This window comes from Myodes glareolus, chromosome 14 (assembly GCF_982192425.1).
Source record: "Myodes glareolus chromosome 14, mMyoGla1.1, whole genome shotgun sequence".
NCBI classification, from domain to species: domain Eukaryota; kingdom Metazoa; phylum Chordata; class Mammalia; order Rodentia; family Cricetidae; genus Myodes; species Myodes glareolus.
Genome location: NC_142039.1, coordinates 8,023,305 through 8,049,194, shown reverse-complemented (window position 1 = coordinate 8,049,194; position 25,890 = coordinate 8,023,305). Strand labels below are relative to the sequence as shown.

Genomic DNA, 25,890 nt, shown 5'->3' with positions numbered 1-25,890 from the left:
CTGGAAGTTGTGTCTCCCTAGAAAAAGTCCCTCACAGATAATCCCATGTTCCCACATTGTGGGCACATAAACATACAGTAATAACAATATATGTTTCAAAGTCTAATCTTTATATGGTCTTCCATGGACTTGAATTTTTGTATGTCATAAAATGTCTTAATTGCATTATTGAATTCAACATCACATATCTGTACTCTTATCATATGAACTACGTAGACACAGACAGTGGTAGAAGACACAAGGTTGAAGGGAATGGTCTACAAGTTACAATAACTTCTGGCCACATTCTGTTGACTACAATTCAATCCCATGACACATATAGCAACAATGGAGACTCAGAATGACCTCAGGTGGTCAGCCATGTGTTCAGCAATACCTCTAGAGGTTGGAGTGTCAGAAATAGAAAGTCTAAGTGGATATTGGGGCATACTTAGCAAACCCTATCACCTTTATCTCCTAAGATAGATAAAGAAATTATAAATCTTAGTTTCCACTGTTGAAATGTCAATAATTGTAGTAAGTGATCAGCCTATGGAAAACGCGCTTTAGGTGCTCAGTAAAAGTTAGGTCCTCTATCCTGAATTCACACAGAAGCAGGTCTTTTTTGTCAGCCTTACTTTTAGGCTCTCCAATAACAACACTGAGACTTATTAATTATGAAAGCTTGGTCTTTTGCTTAGGCTTGTTCCCAACTAGTTCTTATAACTAACACACAGCTTAATTAACACACAGTTTCTATTAATCTATGTTCTACCACATTGCTTTCTATCTCTCTTCCTTTCTGTACCTCTTACTTCCTCCATGTCCCGCTGGTGTCTCCAGCCATGCCAGATTCTAACCTTGAGTTCTTCTTTGACCAGAAGTCCCGCCTAACTTCTTTTGCCTAGCTATTGACCATTCAACTTTTTATTAAACTAACCATAACAATGAATCTCCACACAGTGTAAAATATCCTGCAACGTTTCCCCCTTTTTGTCTAAATAAAAAGGAAACTCTAACATAGTAAAATTATATACAATAAGAATAATTATAGCCAGGCAGTGGTGGTTGCATGCCTTTAATATCAGCACTTGGGAGGTAGAAGGAGGCAAATCTCTGTGAGTTTGAGGCCGTCATGGTCTACAAAGTGAGTTCTAGGACAGCTAGAGCTGTTACACATAGAAACCCTGTCTCAAAAAACAAAAGCAAAAAGAAGAAGGAGGAGGAGGAGGAGGAGGAGGAGGAGGAGGAGGAGGAGGAGGAGGAGGAGGAGGAGAAGGAGAAGGAGAAGAAGAAGAAGAAGAAGAAGAAGAAGAAGAAGAAGAAGAAGAAGAAGAAGAAGAAGAAGAAGAAGAAGAAGAAGAATTATCAAGTAAGAATTACATTTACAATGTCCAGTCCATTTGTATTTGGCAAATTTAGAGAAACTATTCCATTATGTACCCCTCTTGATGAGTCCAAAGTTTTATACCTAAGCCATTTTCTGTCGTAACTTTTATTACCATCCTAAACACATTTTTTTTTTTAGACCTTAAAACATTTTCTGCATCTTCTTCTGGAAAACACCAAATGGTGGATGATGCCGGTACGAGAGGGCCCGGAGGACCCAGGGGCCCAGGATTAGGAGGTCGTGGTGGCTTCCACGGAGGAGGATTCGGCAGCAGTCTTAGAGGCTGCGGTCGCGAGGCCGAGGCAGACCACCGAGGTAAAGCTGAAGACGGAGTGGATTCCCATCACCAAGCTGGGCCGCCTGGTTAAGGACATGAAAATCAGGTCCCTAGAGGAGATCTTCCTGTTCTCGCTGCCCATCATGGAGTCCGAGATTATTGACTTTTTCCTGGGAGCATCCCTAAAGGATGAAGTTCTGAAGATCATGCCTATGCAAAAGCAGACTAGGGCAGGCCAGCAGACCAGGTTTAAGGCTTTCGTCGCTATTGGGGATGTTCTATATGGTCGTGTTGGTGTCAGTGTTAAGTGCTCCAAGGAGATAGCTGCTGCCATCCAAGGGGCCATCATCTTGGCCAAGCTTTCCATTGTTCCTGTATGGAGAGGCTACTGGGGGAGCAAGATTGGCAAGTCCCACACTGTTCCGTGTAAAGTGACAGGCCACTGTGGTTCTGTGTTGGTGCGTCTCAACCCTGCCCCCAGAGGCACTGGCATAGTCTCCACTCCTGTGCCCAAGAAGCTGCTGCTGATGGCCGGTATTGATGACTGCTACACATCAGTCAGTGGCTGCACAGCCACCCTGGGCAACTTTGCCAAGGCCACCTTTGATGCCATCTCTAAGACCTACAGCTGACCCCCGACCTGGAAAGAGACTGTGTTCACCAAGTCTCATCAGGAATTCACTGACCATCTTATGAAAACCCACACCAGAGTCTCTGTTCAGAGGATCGAGGCTCCAGCAGTGGCCACCACATAAGGGTTTTTATACAAGAAAAATAAAAGTGAACTAAGTCTGTTAAATTTTTTTCTTAGATGAACAACTTAAGTTTTTGTGTTTCTCTACCTTATAAATTTTACATCGCTTATGTAAGTACTTTTCTGAATTTGGTTACAAGGAAAATGGTATAACTATCTAGTCTTCAACCTCATCAGAGACCCAAGAAAGATAAACTATTACCTGAGTAAATAGGAAGTGAAGAGCGAACAACTATAGAAATGACAGAGACAGCTGGCTGCCTGGCCAGTCATCCAAGTCTCCCCTGCATTGTTGGGGCTTCCATCTTCAGCCAGCAGACCTAGAGTATCTAACAGACTTTTATTTTGAAGGACTGTCCTATGTTGTCCTGGCAAAATTTGGCAGTTGCCTTCTTTTGTGTTTTGCTTGTCCAGTTTGGACAGCACACTATCAGCAGTTGAGGCAAGGACAGTTTTTTGCCCAGATGGCTATGTTTGCCATAATGAAGGCAAACTCCACATGGAAATTGTTTAGTTCCCATCATCTTCTCTGAAGTAGATTAGTACTCTTAGAATCAGGTCTATCTCATTAACATGAAAAGCCTTATGTTACTAAAACATCTTAAATGTCATATTCTGTAGATTTCTGAAGTGTTTGAAGACCATTTAAAAATATATCTGTAATTGACCTTGGAAACATATTTAACATGAAAAATTTGATTGTTGTAAGTGATTAATTACTAACCTGCATTTCTTAATTATCCTAAATAATTTCCAAAAATAGATTTCAAGGATTAGAATTTTACATTACATTTTTAAGTGAATTACATAGGTGCAATACCTTAAACAAGAGTAGAAGCATATAAAATAATATATATAATATATTATAGCAAAATAACTTTAAATGTACGTTAATACAAAATAATATATATAATATATTATAGCAAAATAACTTTAAATGTACGTTAATATAAAATAACATATATAATATATTATAGCAAAATAACTTTAAATGCATGTTAATATAAAATAATATATATACTATATTATAGCAAAATAACTTTAAATGTATGTTAATATAAAATAATATATATAATATATTATAGCAAAATAACTTTAAATGTCTGTTAATATAAAATGCCATACTGATATAAAATATTTTATATTTCTAGCTGCTTTTATTTTTAGTTTAAAAGTATATTTACCAGTACTTGGGAGGCAGAAGCAGTTGGCTCTCTGAGTTTGAGGCCCAGTCTGGTCTACAAAAGCTAATTCTAGGACAGGCTCCAAAGCCACAGAGAAACCCTGACTCAAAAAAAAAAAAAGTAGATTCAAAAATCTACTCTTTTTTCCTATTATTTTTATATCCTTCCTTTTAACTTTTTATTAAAACATTTCTGAATCTAACCCCTAAACCCCTAAACAGTGATAAACATTCACAACACGCCCCTCCTCTTGGGAATGTGGGCATCATGTTCTTAAAATTAAAATTACCTCCTGTTGTCTAGGGGTAGCAGCATCTTCAGGGGACCCTGAGAAAACTGGGAGAGCTAGCTGTATCCTTTGTTGTCCAGTCTCTGTGTAATGGGAAAATGCAGGGCTTGTCTGAAGTCCTGACTAGAATAGTCTGCGAGGCTGGACTGTATCAGCTAGCAGTGTTGACGTTGCTCTGGATGAAGATTTTTGAGGAAACTGCAACAGGGCCATTCTGAGAGGCTGAATCACCTGGGCTACTTGTCTTCATTGATGTCTGATTCTTTTGTTCTGAAAAGACACAAACTTTTAAAGGTAACATATACATCTTATTATCTCAAGTATGAAATGTACAGTGTACACAAATCAGCTAAAAATTTTTGCTCTGTGTTTGAGGTAAACGATATCTGTCAACTTTACAAGGTTGTTCTGCATAACCAAACTATAATATAAACCTCCAACCATGCAATATGAAAGGATGCCATGTAATAATACGTCATGAGGACTCTGTGGCTAACAAGATTTATCATGTCTCATGCAGTCTCAGAGCTGTTCCTATGTAGAGGGATTGGCATATATGTAACCCGTCTTGCAGTTTTTCTTGGTCCCATTCTCCTGAGTATTAGGTGTCCACGAACTGCTATAAGTAATATGTATTATTTTTGAGCCATTGAGTTTCTGGGCAGTTAATCACAAGCTATAAATGACTAATATATCATTGATTTTTGGTAGGTGTTTTGGTGAACTTGCCATCCATTTCCTTTCCAAATTTTCCCCCACTTAATCTGTAGAACATCTCCTTTGGTGAATCATTGCTAGTCTTCAAATAAGAAATCCTGAGGAAACTGAAGGTGTGGGATTCGGCTCAGTTCTGACGCTGAGCTGTCAGGGTAAGCAATGAGATCTCCCAGTCAGCTGCGGATAAGACTGAAGACTTTTAGGAGTGATTTCTCTACAAGTGAGAGCAGAAGTAGTTTCCCATATGATCGTCCCCTTCAATTTGCTCCACTTTGTTTTGTGGATGAGAAACACATCTTTTTAGACTGCAAGACTTTAATACCCATGGTTTCTACCCTGCCTCGTTATGAGCAGGAGCTGCAGGTGCCCTGCTAAGAGGTGCACCCATTACATCATTTCCGTGGTCTTTTCCCTCACAATTTCAAGTCTCAGATATCCAAGATGGTAACATTTGTGAAAGTTAGATAAGCCAAGGCAAATCAATAAAGATGACAAACTAGTTCAGAAGTGACTAACTGCTCAACTTTAATTTCTCCTCTATTCCCCACCTTGTTCTTTATGCCCAGACAGTGTTGGCTGTCGTGTGGGTAGGACTGACCTAAGGTCGCTCAACTCGACCGTGAAATGACTAACCCGTGTTTTCTAGTGATAGCATAAGTGTGGGCCGCAAAGTTGAAATGATCATGTCCTGGCCTGTTATTTATTAAGGCAGCCTCATGATCAGTTTGCTGCAATAGCTTTACACACAGATTCCCGGCCTATGATGTCGCTGGTTATATTGGACCTGATTCTAAATGTTGTTTGCTCCCTCTCCTGTCTTTCTTCCAAACTTTCCCTATAGTCAGAAGAGGTCATTTCTTTTTAACCTTTTTCTGGTTCTATTCTTCTAAGATTGTAATGAACTTGTAATATGGAGCTAGTATTTTAAGACAAATAATATTGAGGCCTCTGAAGATGAATTAACTTGGGCCTAAAAGTGTCCATATCAAGCTCCATGTGCTAACATTTAAGAGGACCTCCATACTAAGTCAGTTTTGCTTTTTCAGGTCAAACACGTGCTTGTGGTCTGGGGTTCTGAAGTTCCCCAGGGACTCCCCTTTACTATTTTACTTCTCTTTGTATCTATTTTTCAACAGCCAGCCTTCCTTCTTTTTCCAGATAGCCATGTTTAATGTCCAGAATAGAATATAGTTTCAAACAGAGTTTCAAGTCTTTAGTACAAATTATCCTTTTATCTCCTTGACAAAATGTTACTAATAGAACACATTGTGCAGTACCTGTTGGAGTTGTTAGCTGCAAACAACAGTGTCCACTGTAAGTAGTTTTAAGTGTATTCAATGGCCTGAGAACATTCCGAGAATGTCTAGGGAAGAGTCTGAATCAAGCTTTAGGAATCTCTCACTGTGGCAACCACTGCTTCTAAAAGATAGCTGTTGTTGTGTTACTGCTATTGTGCATAGGTCCCCCAAACTTGCCGGGCTATTGCTGGGGACTCCCTTCAGCTACTTATTCCTATTATTTTGCTACTAAAGTACACGGCAGATGAGCATGTTTGATGGCTGAGACTGAGCCTGAATCCTGGCCATCATTTTCTCAGCAGCCTCATCATTGAATCCAGGCTTCTATGTGGAGGAGGAAGGGCTAGTAATGGTAGAAATGGATATTTTAAAAGACACTGGAGAGTAGGGGAGATAGCTCAGTAGGCAAAGCACTTCTAGCGCAAGTGTTGAGGAATGGATTTCAGGCGTCCAGGAACCACATAAATGAGGGTGGGAACGACAGTCAGTTTATAATCCACTGATCTGCAAAGGAGATAGGATCCCATTAGGTAGACTAGCTGAATTAGAAATCTGGATCCAATTGCAAGGCCTACCTACCTCAGTGAAAAGGTGGAGGATGATTGAGGGAGATCTCTGACATCAACCAAGTGTGTTCACATGTACACAGGACACATCCAGACATCCTTTCACATAAGCCTGCACCCAAACACAGGCACACATAGTCCCCACACGCATAAGAAACCCAACATGCTGGACAGTGACACACATGACAAATGCCTTCTGCAGTCAGCAGCTCTCCAAACCGAGTGTTCTCTTCTGACGCTTGACCTTTTGGCACATTTTCCTTTGGTTCCAAATTCTCTGTTTTCTAGAGGTGGTGTTTTTCTGTTGTTCTCCCCAAGATTCTTGCCCATCACAGGGTGTCTCTTAGCATGTATTTTTTTTCTCTTAAGTATGGCCCTGTAGACAGAAGGGAACTATCTTGAAGTGTTCAATGTTTTTCTCCACATGGCTGCTCCCTGCTTGAGCCCAGTCCAGAGGTTCTGTCTCATTCCGGTGTCCAGATTGAAGCATTCTTAGAAATTAGATATGGGCCATACCTAGGTATTGCACAAGCCCATTTATACTACAAGCTCTCATAGATTGCTTCTTATCATGTCCTACAGTGTAAAATCATATAATTTAAAAGTTTAAAGAGATCAAAGAGATCATTAAGCTGTCATTTTATAGATGGCATAATTAGGGGTCAGGGAAATGTAATCATTTTCTCAAAGTTAATTAGTTTTGAGATTGGGAGGAGAATCCCAGGGAACTAATTCTAGCTCACGTTACCAACACTCATATGTCAAATACCACAGACCACAAACATTCATGGTATGATAAGAAAACAGAAGTTAGCTCAGTGTCTTCCAAGTCCATGATTGGTAACCATACATCCTGTTTTGTTTGGAGTTCCCTCAAGTCACATCAAATCAAAAATAATTATTAAGAACAATGTCTCAATATACTCTAAAAATGTATTCATGCTTGGGAGATGGCTCTGTGAATTACGCACTTACCATGCAAGCTCGAGGATGGAGTTCAGGTCGCTAGTGCCCGCTGAGAAGCCTGGCAGGGAAAGTAGCTGTCCGGAGTCACAGCACTCAGGAGGCAGAGACAGGGGATCGTGGCACAGGCTGATTATCTAGAGGAGGTGGAACTGACAAGCGCTGGGTTCCCTGAGATACCTCACTTCAGTAAATAAAGTGGAGAGTGATTGAGGAAGATAACCAGTGTCTACTTTAGAACTCCATATACACATATGTGTACACACGTGAGCATTCACATGCATGGAAATGTGCATGTATATACATGCATACATATTGCACAACACAAAAAAAGAGTGGAAAAGAAAACCCAATGGACATATTTATAGCATCTTAATTGGAAAATTTATTTAAAATTCGAACATTGCTGAGGGCAGAGGTAGAGCACATGTTTATCATGTGCAAGCCAAGGGTTCAATCTCCAGCCTGGCATACATGCATGAAAAATGAAAACGAACTACTTCATTGTTCTCCAATGGTAGAACAAAAAGAGTTGGCCAATGTCGTAAAACAGTGATTAGTCAGAGAAAGACTTGCGCTCAATACACCAGTTTCCAAAGTCTAAGTCACATCAAATGTGCCCATGAAATGAGTCTGATGACATAACCAACATTTAGAAGGCAAACAGAAAACAGGGCTAATCTTGTGTAAGAAGGTGGTGCTACTATATTAAATGACTCAATTGTGTGTGTGCGTACATGTGAGAGTGTGTGTGTGTGTGTGTGTGTGTGTGTATGTGTGTGTGTGGTGTTGTGGGCCGCAGAATGTAAGTGGGACCAACCATCACATATTTAGGTATATGTAACTCTCTCAGCTGAGGTTAGGGGTAGATAATAGAAGAGGGAGAAGCGGGTTCTCAAAACTCAAGATACAGCTATAGGTGTTGTTCATACTACCTTATGGCAAGGTACTGACTGAGTTGACTGTCTCAATATAGCAATTAAAATGGATGAACTGAGACATGGTGAAGAACTTGTAATAAAGCTGCCATTGTCAGGTAGTGTTAGAGGATCCAATGTCATTTCAAAGTGTGTCTGTTAGGTGTCTTTTTATTCTCAAGCATTATTAAGTGAGTAAGGCAAGGCAGAGCGAGAGCTGCAGAGACTGTCTGGTACAAGCACCAGGCCTTTATGCAAGAACGTTACAATCTTCCTTAAAGATTCAAGAATAGCTGATTTGTTGAAATGCAATCAAGATACCGTAGAAGTATAGTTTAGTATAAAATTTTGTTTAGGCATGTAAGTTAAAAATAAATGACAGGAAATCATAGAGTATGTTCTCATCACTGCCAAAAGGTGTGTCTAACATGTACATGTGTATGATATGTACGTGTGTGTGTGTGCGTGTATGCATGCACATGTCAGTTTCTCAACCTTAGTACCTCTTATTGTTTATAATGAAATGTCTGTCACAGGCCCATGTCTTTGAACACTGGGTCCCTTAGCAGGTTGGGCTGTTTCGACAGATTGTGCCACCCAGCCTGGAGTCCCTCTGACCCCAGCTGGGACCTGATTAGTTTGCTAGAGTATCTGACAGAACTCAGGGCAACGCTTCTGTAAGCTGTCTCAGTTTGTTTAAAGGATAGAACTGGGTAGTTACAGGATGAGAAGCAGCCGGAGAGGAGGGGTGGGCGCACATTCCAGTGCCTCCTGTAGGAACCTCCGCTCCCCAGTGCCACTGTCCAGAGGCAGCCCAGGTGCTCAGCAAAGCTTCTGCCCAAGAGTTTTAGTCAGACACAATTCCTTCCACCAGGGTCTTCCCGAGAGTCCACGTGTGGCTCGGAAAGTCCTGTTTGTGCAGAGACTCCCACCCTGACCTTGCTTAGGGGTCCCACCCTCAGTCATATTAGCAATCAAAACTCAGAGAAGTGGGCAGGCCTTGTAACAAATCACAAATACACCCCAAGTACTTATCAACTTTCAAGAACTTTAGAATGGCTTAGAACCATCTATTATAACCAGAGATGCAGCTACCATACCATCCTTAGAACTCAGAATTGAAGGACACTCAGTAGAGGAAGGCCAGAATTTCATATTTCTTATTCCACATATGGAGAAGTCAAGATCTATTATTTCAATGATCAGGTAAGTATGAATCTTTTGTTTTGCTTTTATTTATTCATTCAACAGATACCTAATTATTAACACTTGGCCTGTAAGTTTACAAATGATAAAGGAAAGGTCTTCTGACACATTTTCATTATGTACTATTTATCTTGTGCCTCATAAAAATGGAGTCAGGAAAAAGATTAAAATCTAATTACACATATGTTGTGAGGACCAATTCCTAGAAGACAGGATTGACTGGTATTCAGAAGACCAGAACATGAGGACAAGCCTCCTCATGATGCTCTGAAATGTTTATTAAAAAGCTATGGGAATCCTCACATAAAGCTCATATTTGTGCACCAAGAGGATCCCCGTCTGTAGAAAGGAGCTGCGGGCAGGCCTGCTTTTCATCCTGCCCAGCTCCCGCACGGTTAGCTTAGTCCCAGAAATAACAACACACAAATTGTATTCATTTAAGCACTGCCTGGCCCATTATCTCTAGAGAGTTAGTTACTGACTAACTCTCATATCTTGATATTAACCCATTTCTAATAATCTCGTGGCACCACGAGGTGGTGGCTTACCGGGAAAGATTCAGCATGTCTGACCTGGTGGCTGGCTCCATGGCTTCTGGCTCATTGCCCTCTTCCCAGCATTCTATTCTGTTTACTCCGCCTACCTAATTTTCTGTCCTATCAAAGGGCCAAGGCAGTCTCTTTATTGACCAATGAAAATAACACAATAGACAGATAACCCTCCTCCATCACCCGTCCCAGCGTGGCTAATGAAGTATGCCTAACGCCATTCAGATACATTATTTACAGGATGAGGGAGAGTAGGTGATAGATAAGATCAAAATACACTGGATAAAATTCTCAGAGAATGAGTTGTTTCAAAGAACAAACGGACATTCTGCACACAGAGAAAATATATTACCACACACCACTAGTTTGGACACTTTTTGCAGTTACTGAAAGAGTAAGAGTTGTGTCTTATGACATAAAAAGTATCTAACACAGTGAATAAAGGCCTATTGTAGAGAAAATATACAGTGTGAGCCTATGATGAAAAGCAGAAAAATTGTATGGGCACAATGTGTTATATATATATATATATATATATATATATATATATAATGTTATATATATATATAATTTTATTATATATATAAAATTTTATTATATATATATATAAAACACATTGTGCCCATACAACTTTTCTGCTTTTCATATATATATTTTATATATATATTATTCAATCATATATACATGAAATCCTAGTTCCCCCTGGGGTGGGAGATGAGGAGAGGGGAGGTAGAGAGGATGTTGTGTAATGGAAGCACACTTTTTCAGGAATCAAGCTTGAAAGCAGAGCCTCGTGCATGCTGACATGAACTCTACCACCAATAACCCACAACTCCCTTCACTTTAGAGCCTTTTTACATATTTACATTGCTTTCAATTCCTGTTTTCAGAAATTAAGAGCAAGTTTGAAATAACTGAAGATGAGATCTCTTCCTCCTTTTTTCTTTTTTAAAAATATTTATTTATTTATTTTGTGTACACTGGTGTTTTGCCCGTATATACTCTGTGTGAAGATGTCGGATCCCCTCAAATTAGCATTACAGGCAGCTGTGAACTGTCATTGGGTGCTGGGAATTGAACTCAGGTCCTCTGGAAGAACAGCCAATGCTCATAAACCACTGAGCCATCTCTCCAGCCTCCCTCCCCTTTTCTTGAGGCTTTGGAGAATAGATGTATAATAGGTAGGCATTTTCAGCATCTACCTCCAGGCCATGAAGAGCATGTTTCTGTCTCTAGCCTTCGAGGAGGAGCATGGATCAGGGCTATGTCTTTTGCTCCCACTGAAGATTCCCCCAAAGCCCTTTAGAAGGAGTGAAAAATATTTTCAAGTCCACTCATTTATAGATAATTTGAGACTAGGTAAGGATTCTAGAGAGTGGATAGTTTTTAGTAAAGTCATACGGACACCTGAGTTGTGTTAAAATCACCCATGGCAACCGTTGATCATGTTTGTTATTCAACTTGTTTGTGTGTGCATATGCGCACACGAGTATGCGTGCAAGCCCGCACATGCTCTCACTCACTTGCCTCTTGTTTTCTGTTAAGCTCTTTATAAACAAGGCCACAGTGTTTTTCCTTCTAAAACTATCAGGCCTAGTTATGGCAACAGACCTGATCATCATACGGGTGAAGTTATCTAGAGGTAGGCAGAAGGGCACAGATCAAAATGCTTCTCAACCCTTCCTTTTTTAATACAAAGGAACAAATTCAGGGAACCTGAGTGCAGGGCTCCTCCCCTTCAGGCCCAGGTGACTCAATGCTGAGCATGAAGACAAATGTTCAAACGATGTCATCTAAACCTCCTGTGACTAACAGCCCTGGCTTCTCTCAGTTCCCAGGTGAAGTCAGAAGATGACAAATGCCATCTCTGAGCAGGATTTCAAGCTTGCTAATCAGCAGGTAGCAACTCCAGCGATTTGCTGTCAGGTTCCAGTCCAAGCCCAAGTACACAGTGTCAACCCTTTTTGCTCTGTGATTTTTCTTACACCACCCCCACCAATTACAGATTGATTAGATGGGGTGTCTTAGCTAATACTGATCGACAGCTTGATTGGACTGAGCATCTCCTAACAGATTTAGTAAAACACAATTCTGGGCATATCTGGAGGGATTGTTTCTTAAGAGAATTAACTTCGGGGGAAAGACTGCTCTGCATGTAAGTGGTAGCATCCTACTGGTTGGGCCCTGATGGATTTTTTTTTAAATTAGATACAGCATTGTCTCTTGCTTCCTGAATGTCATGACAGCTGCTTGTATGCACCACAACCTCTCTTCTAGGATAGATTAAGACCTGAAATCATGAGGTCAAGCTAGATTTTCCTCTCTTATGTTGTTTCTTCATGTGTAGTCACTGCACAGAAAAAGTCATTAACAGGCTATGGTTGTCCAAGGTTTATGTATATATTTTTGTTTCAAAACTGTACAAATTCAAAATTGTAAATTTCAGTAGTAAATTATTTTTATTAATATTTTCAGTGCTGAGACATAATGATAAATGCTTTACATATTGTATATGACAGCTTGCCTGCTACAATTATTATATTTAAATATATATGTTGTAACATCCTGATTGTTGCAATTTCATTCTCAAGGAAAAAAGAAAACTCAGGATGAAACAAAAACTTGTAGATTCCTTGATTTATTAGTATTACTTGATTTAAATTTCCTAGAGTTGTGAGATGATTAAATAATAGGATTTTCATTGAGTGGTGGCACATGACTTTTATCCCAGCACTTGTGAGGCAGAGGCAGGTGAGTCTCTGTGAATCTGAGGTTAGTATGGTCTACAGAGGGTGTTCTAGTACAGCCAGGGCTGAAACACAGAGAAACCTTGTCTGGAAAAACATAAAATCAAGCAAAAATAATAATAAAATAATTTTTTTTAAAATAGGATTTTCATCTGTAGCACAGGATTAAAGTTATTCAATTATTATTATATTTTTTTTAAAAAATTCAGTTTCAGAGAACCTGAGGGTTAAAATAGTTGAGTAGCTTTCACTTTTCCTGGGGATGTCATTTCTTGCCAGTGGCGTGTCAGCCATGGTGGATGAGCCAGGGAAAAACTGTTCCGGTGTCTGCACACTATGAAGTCTCTTATTTATTGATTTAGAGTGTCAGTTGTAGAGCGAGCGTTCTAGGGACGAGCATATATTCGTCACACAGTGTTTACTGGGAGGTTTGTCTTTGTTGCTTATATTCTGTTTGATTTGACAGCATTCAGGAGATACTTACAGTTTTCTGTGAGCTTTTTGTTTTCAGTTGTGTCTTCCTTGGACCCCGAAGCAAAACATGGATTTTGTTCAGGACAGTGCTGGGTCACTGAGAAGCCACAAGCCACGCTGACATTGCCGAGCTGAAAAAAGTTTGGGCCAGGAGTCACCATTAATATGACATGCCAGCCTTCATGTCCAAGGAATGCTTACAGAATTTGATCCTTTCATGATCATGTGACAGATGAGACAGCAAGCAGAACAGAGGGAGTGTACAGTGCATTGGCAACTTTGACATTAGTATAACGGATCGTCACCAGTAGCCAGGTCTCCCCAGGTGATCTGTTTGACTATGATGCAAACACAGTCATGAAGCTACCAGAAAAGTACATAGAACTGCCTACAATTTACACAGTAACATCTCTGTGTTGTGCTGAGGTATTTATAGACAAGAAATACGCACCTCTTCCTCCCAAGCACTGGGCACAATACTGACTCATAATACATAACTCACACACCACAAACCACGTCACTTTAAAATGTATAATACACTGGGTTTTCAAATACATTTAACATTATTTTTAGATTTACTTTATGCATATGAGTATTTCACCCGCGTATGAAGGTCAAAGAGGGCATTAGATCCCCATGGAACTGGAGTTAAAGATGGTTGTGAATTACTAGGTCAGTATTGGGAACTGAATCTAAGAATCCCACAAGAGTAACAAGTGCTCTTAACTACTCAGCCAGCTCACAGACATTGTTAGACAGCACCATACTAGTATATAAACATTTCTGTCAGCCCCAAGGAAACACATTATTAATTAGCATTAGCCTGCATTACATTACTGCCTTTCCTAGTTCCTGCCTGACCACCACTATTTCCTTCCTTTCTCCCTTCTTCCCTCTTTCTCTCCCTCTCTCTCTCCCTTCCTCCCTCCCTCCCTTCCTTCCACCTTTCTTTCCCCATCTCCCTTTCTTTCCAGATCTAGGGATCTGATGACTTACAGATTTTCCTTTAAGAGGTGCATTTTGTATTTTTATATAAGTGATAATTATGCAATAAGTAGCATTTTGCATGTGATTTATTTCACATAATGTGGGAGGGTTAATCTCAATGCCAGCTTGACTACATTCAGTTACAGGAAGACACAACTCTGGTTATGTCTGTGAGGGTGTTTCCAGAGAGGCTTAACTAAGGAAGTAAGGGCTGTCAGTGGTGGGACAGGGACACTATCACCCCAACAGTATTCCCCTAGTTTGTTGGGACTGTGACTCAGGGCTAGCCAGGATTCATGTGTTTGATGTAGAATGGTTTCAGGACTAGGCAGTTTATGAAGCAGGATTAGACTGTGAGTAGAATAAACTGTTCAAACCGGAGGATTCAGAGAGAGAGGTGCTTAGGTCAGACATGCCAAAAACATGGGTACAGAGAAGAGATGAATCAGAAAGTAAGACATGCCCAAGTGTGAGAACCACACCTCCAGAAAAGTGAGTTATTGTCTTAGCAGTGGCCATACATAGTCTACCATTTTGATGGTTCTCAAGTTACATCTCAAAAAGCAGCCAAGAATCTTTCTTCTTTTTTGTCTTAACAAATGGGGTGGCTCTAGGGACGGCTTGGATGGAAAGACAATCTGATGAAACTGGAAGCCACAAGAGTTGCACAAGGGGCTTAGAATGGCTCTTTCCCCTGTGATGGGTTTTCTCTGATGAGATTTCTGGAACAGTTGAGGTGAAAAGGCTTTGAGCACTGTGAATGCTGGAACTCTTGCTTCTTTGTTGATGAAAGGCTTCAACTTGATCTGGGAATCAGGGGACCTTCCTTCTCCTGCTCCCATGAAATTTCCCTTTCTATCTTGGCCTACCATGGATATGGTTGGGTCTATCTCATGAGCTGAGGTCCCAGACTGAACCAGAAAGAAAAATGGAGAAAGCAAGATGAATACTTCCTGGTTCCAGCTTGCAGATTCAGTATGACCAGCCTCCTTCTCTTTCCCTGCCTTCTCCACCACAATGGACTGGACAGGACACTTTCAAATCCAAAGCCGAAACCAACTCTTCTTTCCCGAATAAGTAACAAGGAAAGAAATGAACACGGCATGTTTTCAAGGTTCATTCATGGAGCATGTGTTAGTACCTTGTTCCATTTATGACTGGCTTAATATCCCATATGTGCATATGTTGCGCTTTGTTTATCTGCCCTTTGGTGGATGGATAGTTCAGTTGGTTTTATTTTATGGTTATTATGAATAATGTTACTGTGAATGTGGAATATAGATACATATGTTTTCACTTCTCTGGGAACAAAATTTCTGGATTATATGGGTAACTCTCGGAGTAATTGCTGTGGTTTGAGTATGTTTCCCTAAGCTTCATGTGCTAGAAGATTGGACCCCAGAGTGATGACGTCCAGAGGGGTGGGGCCGATCGAGAATTACTGGTGGCTGATTACTGCCACCCTCATCATCTTAACCTGACTTCTTCTGTTGCCATGGAATGACTTCCTCCTGTATGTACAGCTGCCATTGTGACACCTTCTGTCATAGGAAAGCCTTCATCATAGCTGTACAGATGCTGGTGCTGTGCCTTTGGTTCTCTACACTCAAACTGTATTTCTCTCTCTCTCTCCCTCTCTCTTTCCCTCCCTCTCTCCCTCCCTCTCTCCCTCTCTGTCTCTCTGTCTCTCTGTGTGTGGTAACTTTATTGATGGTGTTCAAGAGAGTGGGGCTCCCTGGGCACCCTGCCTTCTTCTGGGGGTCTGTGATGGAATTGTGAGGAGACACGCTCAGTGTTGGGGGGATAGGTTGGGACAGGGTCAGCAGTAGAGAACCTCCCTCTTCCTTTCATGTTCTTTCTGGGGTGGGTGGCCCAGGGCTTCTTACTCCTTACTTCTTACTCCTTGGAGGCCAAGTAGGCCACGAGGTCCAGCACTCTGTTGTTGTAGCCATATTCAGTGTCATCCCAGGACATCTTTGCTTTTCTTCATATCTATCATATGATGCTTTGTAAAGTTGTCATTGAGAGCAATGCTGGCCCCATCATCAAAGGTGGAAAAGTGGGTGTCACTATTAAAGTCATAGGAGACAAGCTGGCCTTAGAGGAGCCTAGGATGCCTGTTAGCACACCCTTTGATGCCTGTTACACTCACTACCTTCTGAGGTCATCCTAATTGGCAGCTTTCCCCAGGTGGCTTGTCAGATCCACTACAGACACACTGAGGGTAGGAATACAGGAAGGCCAAGCCGGGGAGCTTGCCATTCATCTCTGAGATGCAGGGATGATGTTCTGGGCAGCCCCATGGCCATCACACCACAGGTAAACAATACACACACACACACACACACACACACACACACACACACAGTAACAGAACTAGGTACTTGGTTGTAATAGTAGAAAATTGACAGTCCCTTTTGTGGGACTGTCAAACTACTTTTCAAAATATCTACAAAATTTTATCTCAAAAGCAATGCACCAGTTCTACTTCTGTTATCTTTTTGTACAGTGCTGGGCTCTAGAGCTGAAGGTCTTGACTGTTCCAGGCGGGCACTGTACTTGTGGACACCGCCCCCCAACCATCCATAGAGCTGCCAGTGCTTACTATCCTGCCTTTGCATCCCCACTCTAAATCAGATTAGCCTCTGACTCCAGATCCCGTTTCCCAAGAGCTTTATTTATTTATCTGCCTGCACCACCACCCCCTGCCTAGCTTGGTTTTTGTAGCCATCTTGGTAGGTATGAAGTATGTCTTATTGGGGCTCCAATTTGCTTTCCTGAACACCAGTGATACTGAGCATCTTCAGTGTTTACTGGCTGGATATTTATCTCCTTTGGGAAAATATGTAGCGATTATCTTCTAAAGATGGGGTTTCAAATATTTAATGTTGTCTTATATAACTTCTACACATGTCATATTCTGGTTACAAGTTCCTCATCAGATATATGACTCGCAAGCAAATTCATTCTCCTACACTTGCAATTTCTTTACGTGTCCTGAACTGCAGTGCTGCAAACTTTGGTGAGGCCCATGTATCTTATCTATAGTTTTGTCTTGTAGTTAACGCTTTTAGTGTCATACCAACGAAACTATTATTTGACTCACAGCCAGGAGGAATTATGCCAAACATTTTTTCTAAGAGTTTTTATAGTCTTAAGCTCTTGTCTTTGGTGGAATGAGTCTTTCTCTGTCCCGCCAATCAGCTCCCAAACAATGACATGAAGACTTATTATGACTGCTCGGCCTTAGCTTAGACTTGTTCCCAACTAGTTCTCATAACTTAACCCGTTTGCACTAATTTACACTCTGCCACGTGACTCGGTTACCTCATCTCTGTACTGCCCGTCCTGTTTCTTCCATGTATGATTGGAGACTCTGCGTACCGAGATTCAACCCTCTGACCTCTCTCTGCCAGAAGTCCTGCCTATCCTCTCCTGCCTGGTTATTGGCCATTTGGCTCTTTATTACACCAATCACTTCACACAGTGTACAAATATCCCACAACACTTTGCGATTTTAATTTTTTTGAATATTATGAGACAGGAAATCTAACTTATTTTGTCGCATGTAGATATCCAGTTCTTTCTCAACTGCATTGTCCCGACATACTGTTAAAAGTCATTTGAGGGGCTGAAAAAATAGCTAAGTAGCTAGAACTCCAGCATGGTTCCCAGCACCAAGGTCAGGTGGGTCACTATCAACTGTAACTCCAGTCCTAGGGAACCCAATCTCCTCTTCCGGCCTTCACAGGCATGAACACATGTGGCATATACATACGCAAAAAGTAACATAAATGTTTACAGTAAAAGTCAGTTGATCTTAAATGTATGAATTTATTTTTCAACTATGAAATATATTTCATTGACCCATATTTGTCTTCAAGGAAGTAGTAGCATGAGGATCTTGGATGACTGTAGACTTGTGATAAGTTTGGGAATTTAGAAGTTTGGGTCCAATCACTTTCCATAGTAGGTTTGTAAAGAAATAGCTGACAAATGAGGAAATGGATGAGTGCTTACAGTGTTTTTGAAAGAAGGTAAGAAACACTGAGCTGGTAGTTCTTAATGTATGTCTCATGGGAGAATGTCTTAGGATTGTATTTTATAAATATACCTCTGGTTTGTGCCACCTGAAAAGCATGGGAAACTCTTTCTGTAACTGGCAGCATAGTTGGTCCTCAACAAATGCTCCTCGCTGAGTACCTTATCCAGTGTGTGTATAAACAAACACACTGGGTTTCTGATTGATAATTGTTAACATTTCTATTTTTCTAGTGTATTAAACAACAAGTTCTAGTTTAGAATCTTGTTTTTTGGAATTTCTGCTACTTTTTTGCACATAATATTCTAGACACATGAATTCTGCTTTTCCAGAACTGAACCACTAGCTCTCTCATCCTCAGGGAGGCCTTTCTGATGATCTATGGATACGATCGAGACCCACAGTGAATGTACAGTTCTGCACAGTCTACCGTGCTCACGGGAGCCAAAGGAGAAAGCAGTGCCCTGTGTCAAAGCTTCCTGCCTTTGTGCCTCTTCTTAACTGATACCCTAGATACCCCTGCCTTCTGTGTACTTGGCACGCTTTGTTTTGCTTTCTTGTGCTTACCTCAACTTGTTGCCACGGATTACTCGAAGATTGAATTTTCATATTGTCTTTGTCTCCTCCAGACTCTCATTCTGTTGACTAGCCCCGCTTGTCACACACTGGTGCTCAGTAAATATTATTTGAAAATTATCCTATTGTCAATAGCATTTTCTTGTTTCACCAAGAAAATGAAAGCTCCAAGTACTGAAAGGCTGAAGGTTGAGCTGAGAGCAACATTGCTTAAAGGCAGAACAATGGATCCCCAATAAATCGGGGGCAAAAATCTAGCCTTCTTTACAACGGCAGTCATTTACTTTCTCCACAATGAATTTACCCAGCAGGTTGGAACATATGAGCATTTGACAGTACCTAGGATTTAGCAAGTCCTTGAAAGCCCTGGCTAAAGCCAAGAGTCCTAGATAGCAATTCTGACTTCTTCATGCAGAAGGAGAGGTAAAAGCCACGATCAACCTGGCAACATGTAGATTAATAGAAATTAGCTAATTTGAATTATAATAACTGTTAGAAACAAGCCTAAGCTAAGCTGAGCTTTCATCATTAATGATCTCTTCACTCACAGTGTTTAGAATCTAGATAGGTGTTAGCAAGCTGGGAGGCCACTGGGGATGAACCCTCCCTCGGGGACTTTAGAAATCACTTCCCCCATACCTAGAAAAGGAAGTGCTTTTTTATGATTTAAATGACCATGTAAAAGATGGAAGTTTTGTTGAGGAACTTAAAACAAAGCTACTTTCTCCTGCTCAAAAGATTCTGTGTCCAGCCCAGGGTGGAGGCACACAGTCTAAGCTATAACATAATGGAAAGGGGGAAGGAATATTGATTCTCTTAATATACTTTTCCTTCCCAGAAGACCTCACCCACATTGCACCGCTGTCAGTCTCTGCTAAGAGCACTGTGGCCCTGGCCTTTCTGCTTTTCTGAGCTCTCTTCAGGAAAGAGGAACTTTGCCTTCTACTCTGTTGGCTTGGAGACACCAGGCACGTTTCTGTGCACACTCTTGGGCTGTCTCGCCTTTCTCTAAAGCTGCTGTTATCAGAAGATGGCTCACAGCCTGTGTTCCAGCTCAGGTTTGGCTGTCTTTCTTCAATAAGGCAAGCAGAGGTGCCAAAATAATGGAAAGCAGAAAAGGGAGATTTATTCAAGGAGGTCAAACTGGAAAGTGGGACAAATCTACAAATTCTGCCCTGGAATTGAGTCTCCTGACATAAGGGTAAGATTTAAAGACAAAACAAGAGCTAAGCTTAACTAAACACTAGCAAGTCCACCTCCGTCTCAGCTCAAATCGTGCAATGACGTCTCCAGAAAAGAAGTTTCTTCATCCTGAGGGCTTCAGCCATTTCTTCTCCCAGCGACAGATCCCTGGGGGAAATTCTAATATATCTGTATGTCCATTTTTTTTCAATGGGCTATGGGAACACAAATGTGTGTTTAGGACACACTCATTTCTGTCCTGATGGGCAAATTACATCATCCCTTACTGGTGCAACAGTTGGCCAAACTCCATTGCTGAACCTGCTGGCCCGCCTTTTCCAGCCCTTACTTAAAAGGGCATGGCTTTTTCTTTTTCCTCTCCTCCCTTCTCTGACCACGTGACATGATTAGCACTTTGCCTACCCTCTGAAACATAAAATTGTCCCCAAGCTTCTTTCTGAGTCTTTGAAAATTCTTCAGAGAGACTCAGAATCCCCAAAGTAACAAACGGAACTTACATTCCAGCGGAATAGTGGCATGTACCATAAGCTACAGGCTGTTTTTCCACACCAAGAAACAGCCTCCAAATCCAATATGAATGTTTGGAAACTAAATTTAACAGCGGGGTGAAGCTTAGAATACAGCAAATGCTACTGTTCTAGTTCTTTGCAAAGGAAACACGGTTGTTTTTCATTTTTCTGTTGCCCCACAACACAGGTTGTGAGCCTCCCTCTTGCCTCAAAGTAGCAGCCGCATCTACTTTGTAAACGCCTTGAGTGGTGTGTCATTTGGCATTCTGAGAAAAGCTGTTTTAAAGATTTCTGTTAGCTCATGAATTTCCCAGGTGACTTGAGTTAGGGGTTCAGGAAAGCCCATTTTTGCTTAGCCTGGAAACAAGACCACGGTGAAGACCGGACCTAAACACATGAACCCGAGGAACGGCTCAAGAAGTTGATGAATGCCAAAGGCCCTGCAAGTTTCAAAGCAGAGCTCCGTCCCTAGTCCGGAAGCTTTTTAGAAACGCGCTTGCCACCCGCTATGCGCGTCCCGCCAAAGCGCCACACTGCAGATCTGCCTCCTGCTACCTGGAAGCCGGTACCAGCTGTCCCGTAGGCAGAGCACTCACCGCGCATGCCCGAAGCCCAGCCCGCCCCCGCCCGCCCGGGCCACGCCCACGAGGCCGCCACCTAGGGGCGGGGCGGCCCCGCTTGAATGGGGCGCGCATTCCAGCGGGACCACGTGACGCAGCCGCGCGGCCTGAGGTAAACAAGCGCGGCCCCGCCTCCCAGCACCCGCGCGCTGCACTCCTGCTCGCGGGCGGGCAGCGCTCGGCTGCGCGGGACGCTCCTCCAACCGTCCCCAGCGGCCGGCGCGGGGCACAGCCGCGGCAGCGTCGTGCGCCCGAGTCCCGGGCCGAGCGCGCGCCCTTCGGTGCCCTCTGGCCGCCCGCGTGCTGTGGCGCAGCAGGAATTGGGTCGCGGCCCGGGCGCTATTCGCGGCTCCTGACGCGGCGGCCCGCGGCGCTGAGCTCAGCGCTATTCTCGGGCTCCGGGGCGCTGCGCCCGAGGGTGTGTCCCCGACCCGGGCTCGCGGCTATAAGGGGCCGCGGGCGGCCGCGGCCATGCAGCTCTACAGCAGCGTGTGCACCCACTACCCCGCGGGGACGCCGGGCCCCACGGCCGCCGCGCCACCCGCCGCCGCCTCCGCCTTCAAGGTCTCCTTGCAGTCCGCCGGCCCCGCGGCCGCCCCGGAGCCGGATACCGGAGAGCGCCCGACCGCTGCGGCTACCGAGCCCCGCGAAGCCGCCAACGCCGCCGCCATGCCCGCCTTCTCCTCCGCCTGCTTCGAGCGCTCCGGGACCGCTGCCGCGAACGCCGCCGCCCCGCCCGGCGCGTGCTGCAAGCCGCCGCTGCCGCCGCACTTCACGTCCACAGCGCACATCGCCGTGCGGGCCCTGGGCGCCGAGCGCCTCCTGCTGCCGCCGCCCGCAGCCCCCGCGCCGCCGCGCCGCGGATCCTCTGCCTGGCTGCTGGAGGAGCTGCTCCGGCCCGACGAAGCCGCTGGCCCGGTCGCCGCCCGCGACGCCCCCGACAGGAACTTCCGACTGAGCGAGCACCGCCAGGCCCTCGCCGCCGCCCAGCACCGGGCCCCGGCCCAGGCCCCTGGGAGCCCCGAACCCGGCCCCGGGCCGTGGGGCGAGGAGCGTCGGGCGGAGCGGAGTCCCCGAGGTTGGGACCGGGCGAGCGGCCGCAGCGACGCCTCCGGGAGCGACACTCCTCGACGGCACGATCCGGAGGCCGAGGCTCACCCGGTGCCCGCGCTCGCACGGAGCAGCGGAGAGCCGGCTCAGAACGGTGCCGGCGAAGCGGTCGGCGCGTCCCGGGCGGACCCGAGAGACGAGAAGCTCGCCCTGTACCTGGCCGAGGTGGAGAGGCAGGACAAGTACCTGCGGCAGAGGAGCAAGTACCGATTCCACATCATCCCCGACGGCAACTGCCTCTACCGAGCTGTCAGCAAGGCCGTGTACGGGGACCAGAGCCTGCACCGGGAGCTGAGGGAGCAGACTGTGCATTACATCGCCGACCACCTCGACCACTTCAGCCCCCTGATTGAGGGCGACGTGGGGGAGTTTATCATCGCTGCTGCCCAAGACGGGGCGTGGGCCGGGTACCCCGAATTGCTGGCCATGGGGCAGATGCTGAATGTGAATATCCACTTAACTACTGGAGGGAGGCTGGAGAGCCCCACCGTGTCTACCATGATCCACTATCTGGGCCCGGAGGATTCCCTAAGGCCTAGCATTTGGCTCAGTTGGCTTAGCAATGGACACTATGATGCTGTTTTTGATCACTCCTATCCTAACCCAGAGTATGACAGTTGGTGCAAACAAACCCAGATGCAGAGAAAACGCGATGAAGAACTTGCCAAGTCCATGGCCATATCCCTGTCCAAAATGTATATCGAACAAAATGCATGCTCTTGAGAAGTCTGAGGACCTGACGAGCCGGCAAGTGGCGTACGTCAGTTGTTGGGAGAGCTTCAGGAACTCTAATTAGGGTAATGGCACTTTTCAGCTTCCTAGTACATTGGCTGTAGGTGTACCGCCTTAATCAGTGTTTGAGTGTTCTCTCAGAGCCGCAGGTTGCTGGGCACCTGGACGATGTTTCCGGATAGGTTTGGGTGAGCCTACCGCTATTTATAATTTGCTGTATAAAGTGAGCGCTACCTAGTTTGCAAGCTCATGTCTCACGGTATGAATTTGTTCATTCCTGGTAGTCTATTTTCTATAAAAATGTATTTTTGCACATTTTTAAAAATGGGTGTACTTTCATCTATGACGTGTTCCAATTGCGAGTAAAGGCTTTTAAGCATAATCCAGAGAAGTGCTTTCTATGAAGTTTATCTCAGTTTGTGATTTAGTAGTTAGTTTACATTGTTTCACAATTCTTAATTATCTCAGATGGATATTTTGATACATTGTGTTACCAGATGATTGGCCCATTCCACGTTGATGAAACAAGCGGATTTGTTGTTTGGGGGAAATGTTATTTTTTTTAGAACTACTCCGCTTTGAAGACATTTAACGAAGGGATAGCTTTGGGACGATTTTTTTTTTTTCCTTTAAAGGACAGTGCCAGGCCTTACTTGAATAGAAGTCTGCTGTTTGCCGTGGCAGAATGATAATTCTGTACTCTAGGGTTTAGAGGAGGTTGTCTGCTGCTCTCGTTTGTTTTCTTTTTATTCATCAACGTCTTAGGAAAGACATTTAACGTGTATGAAATTCTGTGCGAAGTTCAGCCTCCTGCATTGTACAGCTTCTTGGTTCCAACTAAGATTTCTAAAAATGAGCCTGAGTAGCCGGGCCTGACAGAGTGGCCGTATTTTTAACAGGAGGCGACTGTCTTAATATTCTGTCATTTTAAAGTTCTTCCAAAAGGTAAAATGGAATTTACCTTGTATTATGTAAAAATGTAAACAGCTTGTATGGTTTGCTGGGTCAAACAGTGTTTCCAATCAAAAAAAAAATCTATGTTGCCACTTTTAACTACCTTTAGTGTATTTATTGAGTAATGAAGTTTGTACTTTTTTATTTTGTAACATTTTGTGATTTTTTTTGTACAATAATGTATTTGTACAATATAGCAGGTCTCAGCTGATGGAATGAATGAATAAAATGTATACTTTTACATCTTTCTGGGTAGAGTGGTTTTTAATTTTTCTTAAATATGCACATTTTTTTCACCTGTAATAAATGCTTTCCCAAATTCTCACATGAACAGGAAAGTCTTATCATTTCAAAGGGTAAATCCCAATGAAATATATTTAAAGGTGGAGTTACTCAAGACATTGTTTTTATTATTTCTAATTCCTATCAAATTAGAGCTATACCTAATGGCTGATGAGTAGAGAAGTGGAATTCACCACACCAGTTTTATTCTTTGTGACCCATTCTTTTGCCTTAGACTTTCTTGTATTAAAGATTAGCCAAAGTAGTGTTCTGAATTTACCTAATCTTTTCATCTTGGTTTTGGGAATCTACTTTAAAATGTGTTAACCATATTTAGTTATAAAATGCATGATTATAGTACAAATATGCTGCTTCAAAAATCAGGAGTTTGAAACTTAATTCCCACTAGGTGGGGCATTTGGGAAGAGATTAAGTCATGAGGGCTGTGGTCTCTAATGAAATATGCCTCTTGACAGAGCTGAAAGTTTAGGCCTTTTCTGGACTTCTGCAGTTCATGAATGCCTAGAGGCCACTAGCTGTAAGGAACTGACCCTTACAAGATGAGAAACAGGCATTTTCTTGGAATCCCTGTCCCCCCAGAAAAGTGAGAGATTCTTTTGTAGATCACCAGTAGTTTCAAGTGTTTTGTTACAGCAGCACAGACTAAAAGACCACACCTGTTTGTGTGTATCATTTGGATGTGAGGCAGATTGTAGAATAACAATAGCTAATTTGGATTTGTTACTTTTCAGTAAATTGCTTAGGGCCACAACTACAGACACCGGAATCCAGTAACCACCTGCTTGGAAGGATTGTATTGGTTACCAAGGAAAGGAAAATTGTCAGAAATTTCAATGTTTATTGCGGATCTCTAGATTTTGAGGTAAAGTTTTGTTCTGTCTCCACTGGTTACATAATTGTTTCTGACATACTTGGTCAGAAACAAGTGCTGTTACCCTCTGATGGCTTTATTGTTTCAGAACCTACACCAGCAAACAATAGATGATGTTCCTCTATGTTTTCTTTAAGTCTTTTACTGACTTAAATAGGTAATTTATGTCTCCAAGTCAGGATCCCTGGGTTTTGGTTTCCACCAAGCGGTGTGAGGATTTTGAATTTGTGATCAGATGAAACAGTAGTGAGATACAGTGCAGTATTTATCCAGAGCAGTTGCTAGCTGCAAACAGTGCAGCATTAATTCAAATGCATATACTTCTGTGTCTTTGCAGGTGAGTGTCGGTAGCAACCAATGCATGCACACAGTGTGTTTTTGTGTGTAAAAATGGTGCTGAATGAGAAAGGTTTGTTTTTAGTTGTCTGGTCTGAAAAGTTTTCTTACATCCTCATTTGTTCTGTGTGGCTTGGTGCTTGCTTGTTTTGTTTTAGGAGAACTAAATGTAGATTCACTCCTTTGTATTTAATATTTCTTCTCTACTGCTGGGCCAATCTTATGTGTTGTTAGTAGTGGCAAACCTAGATCAATAAGCACAGTACATAAACAGCTGGAAAAGTAGCTAATATTTTTGTTTATTTATTTACTTTTTGAGACAGGGTTTCTCAGTGTAG

The 25,890-nt window shown here is 43.0% G+C and overlaps 1 protein-coding gene and 1 pseudogene across 1 annotated transcript; both read left to right on the top strand.

The window, feature by feature from the left end:
• The first annotated feature begins 1,548 nt into the window (after positions 1 to 1,548).
• On the top strand, positions 1,549 to 2,425 carry LOC125417421 (small ribosomal subunit protein uS5-like; annotated as a pseudogene).
• Positions 2,426 to 21,583: 19,158 nt separating this feature from the next.
• Otud1 (OTU deubiquitinase 1) lies at positions 21,584 to 24,283 on the top strand. The gene has a single exon (XM_048461156.3). The coding sequence runs from the start codon at positions 21,718 to 21,720 to the stop codon at positions 23,077 to 23,079; it is 1,362 nt and encodes a 453-aa protein (XP_048317113.2). The 5' UTR covers positions 21,584 to 21,717; the 3' UTR covers positions 23,080 to 24,283.
• Positions 24,284 to 25,890: the final 1,607 nt, after the last annotated feature.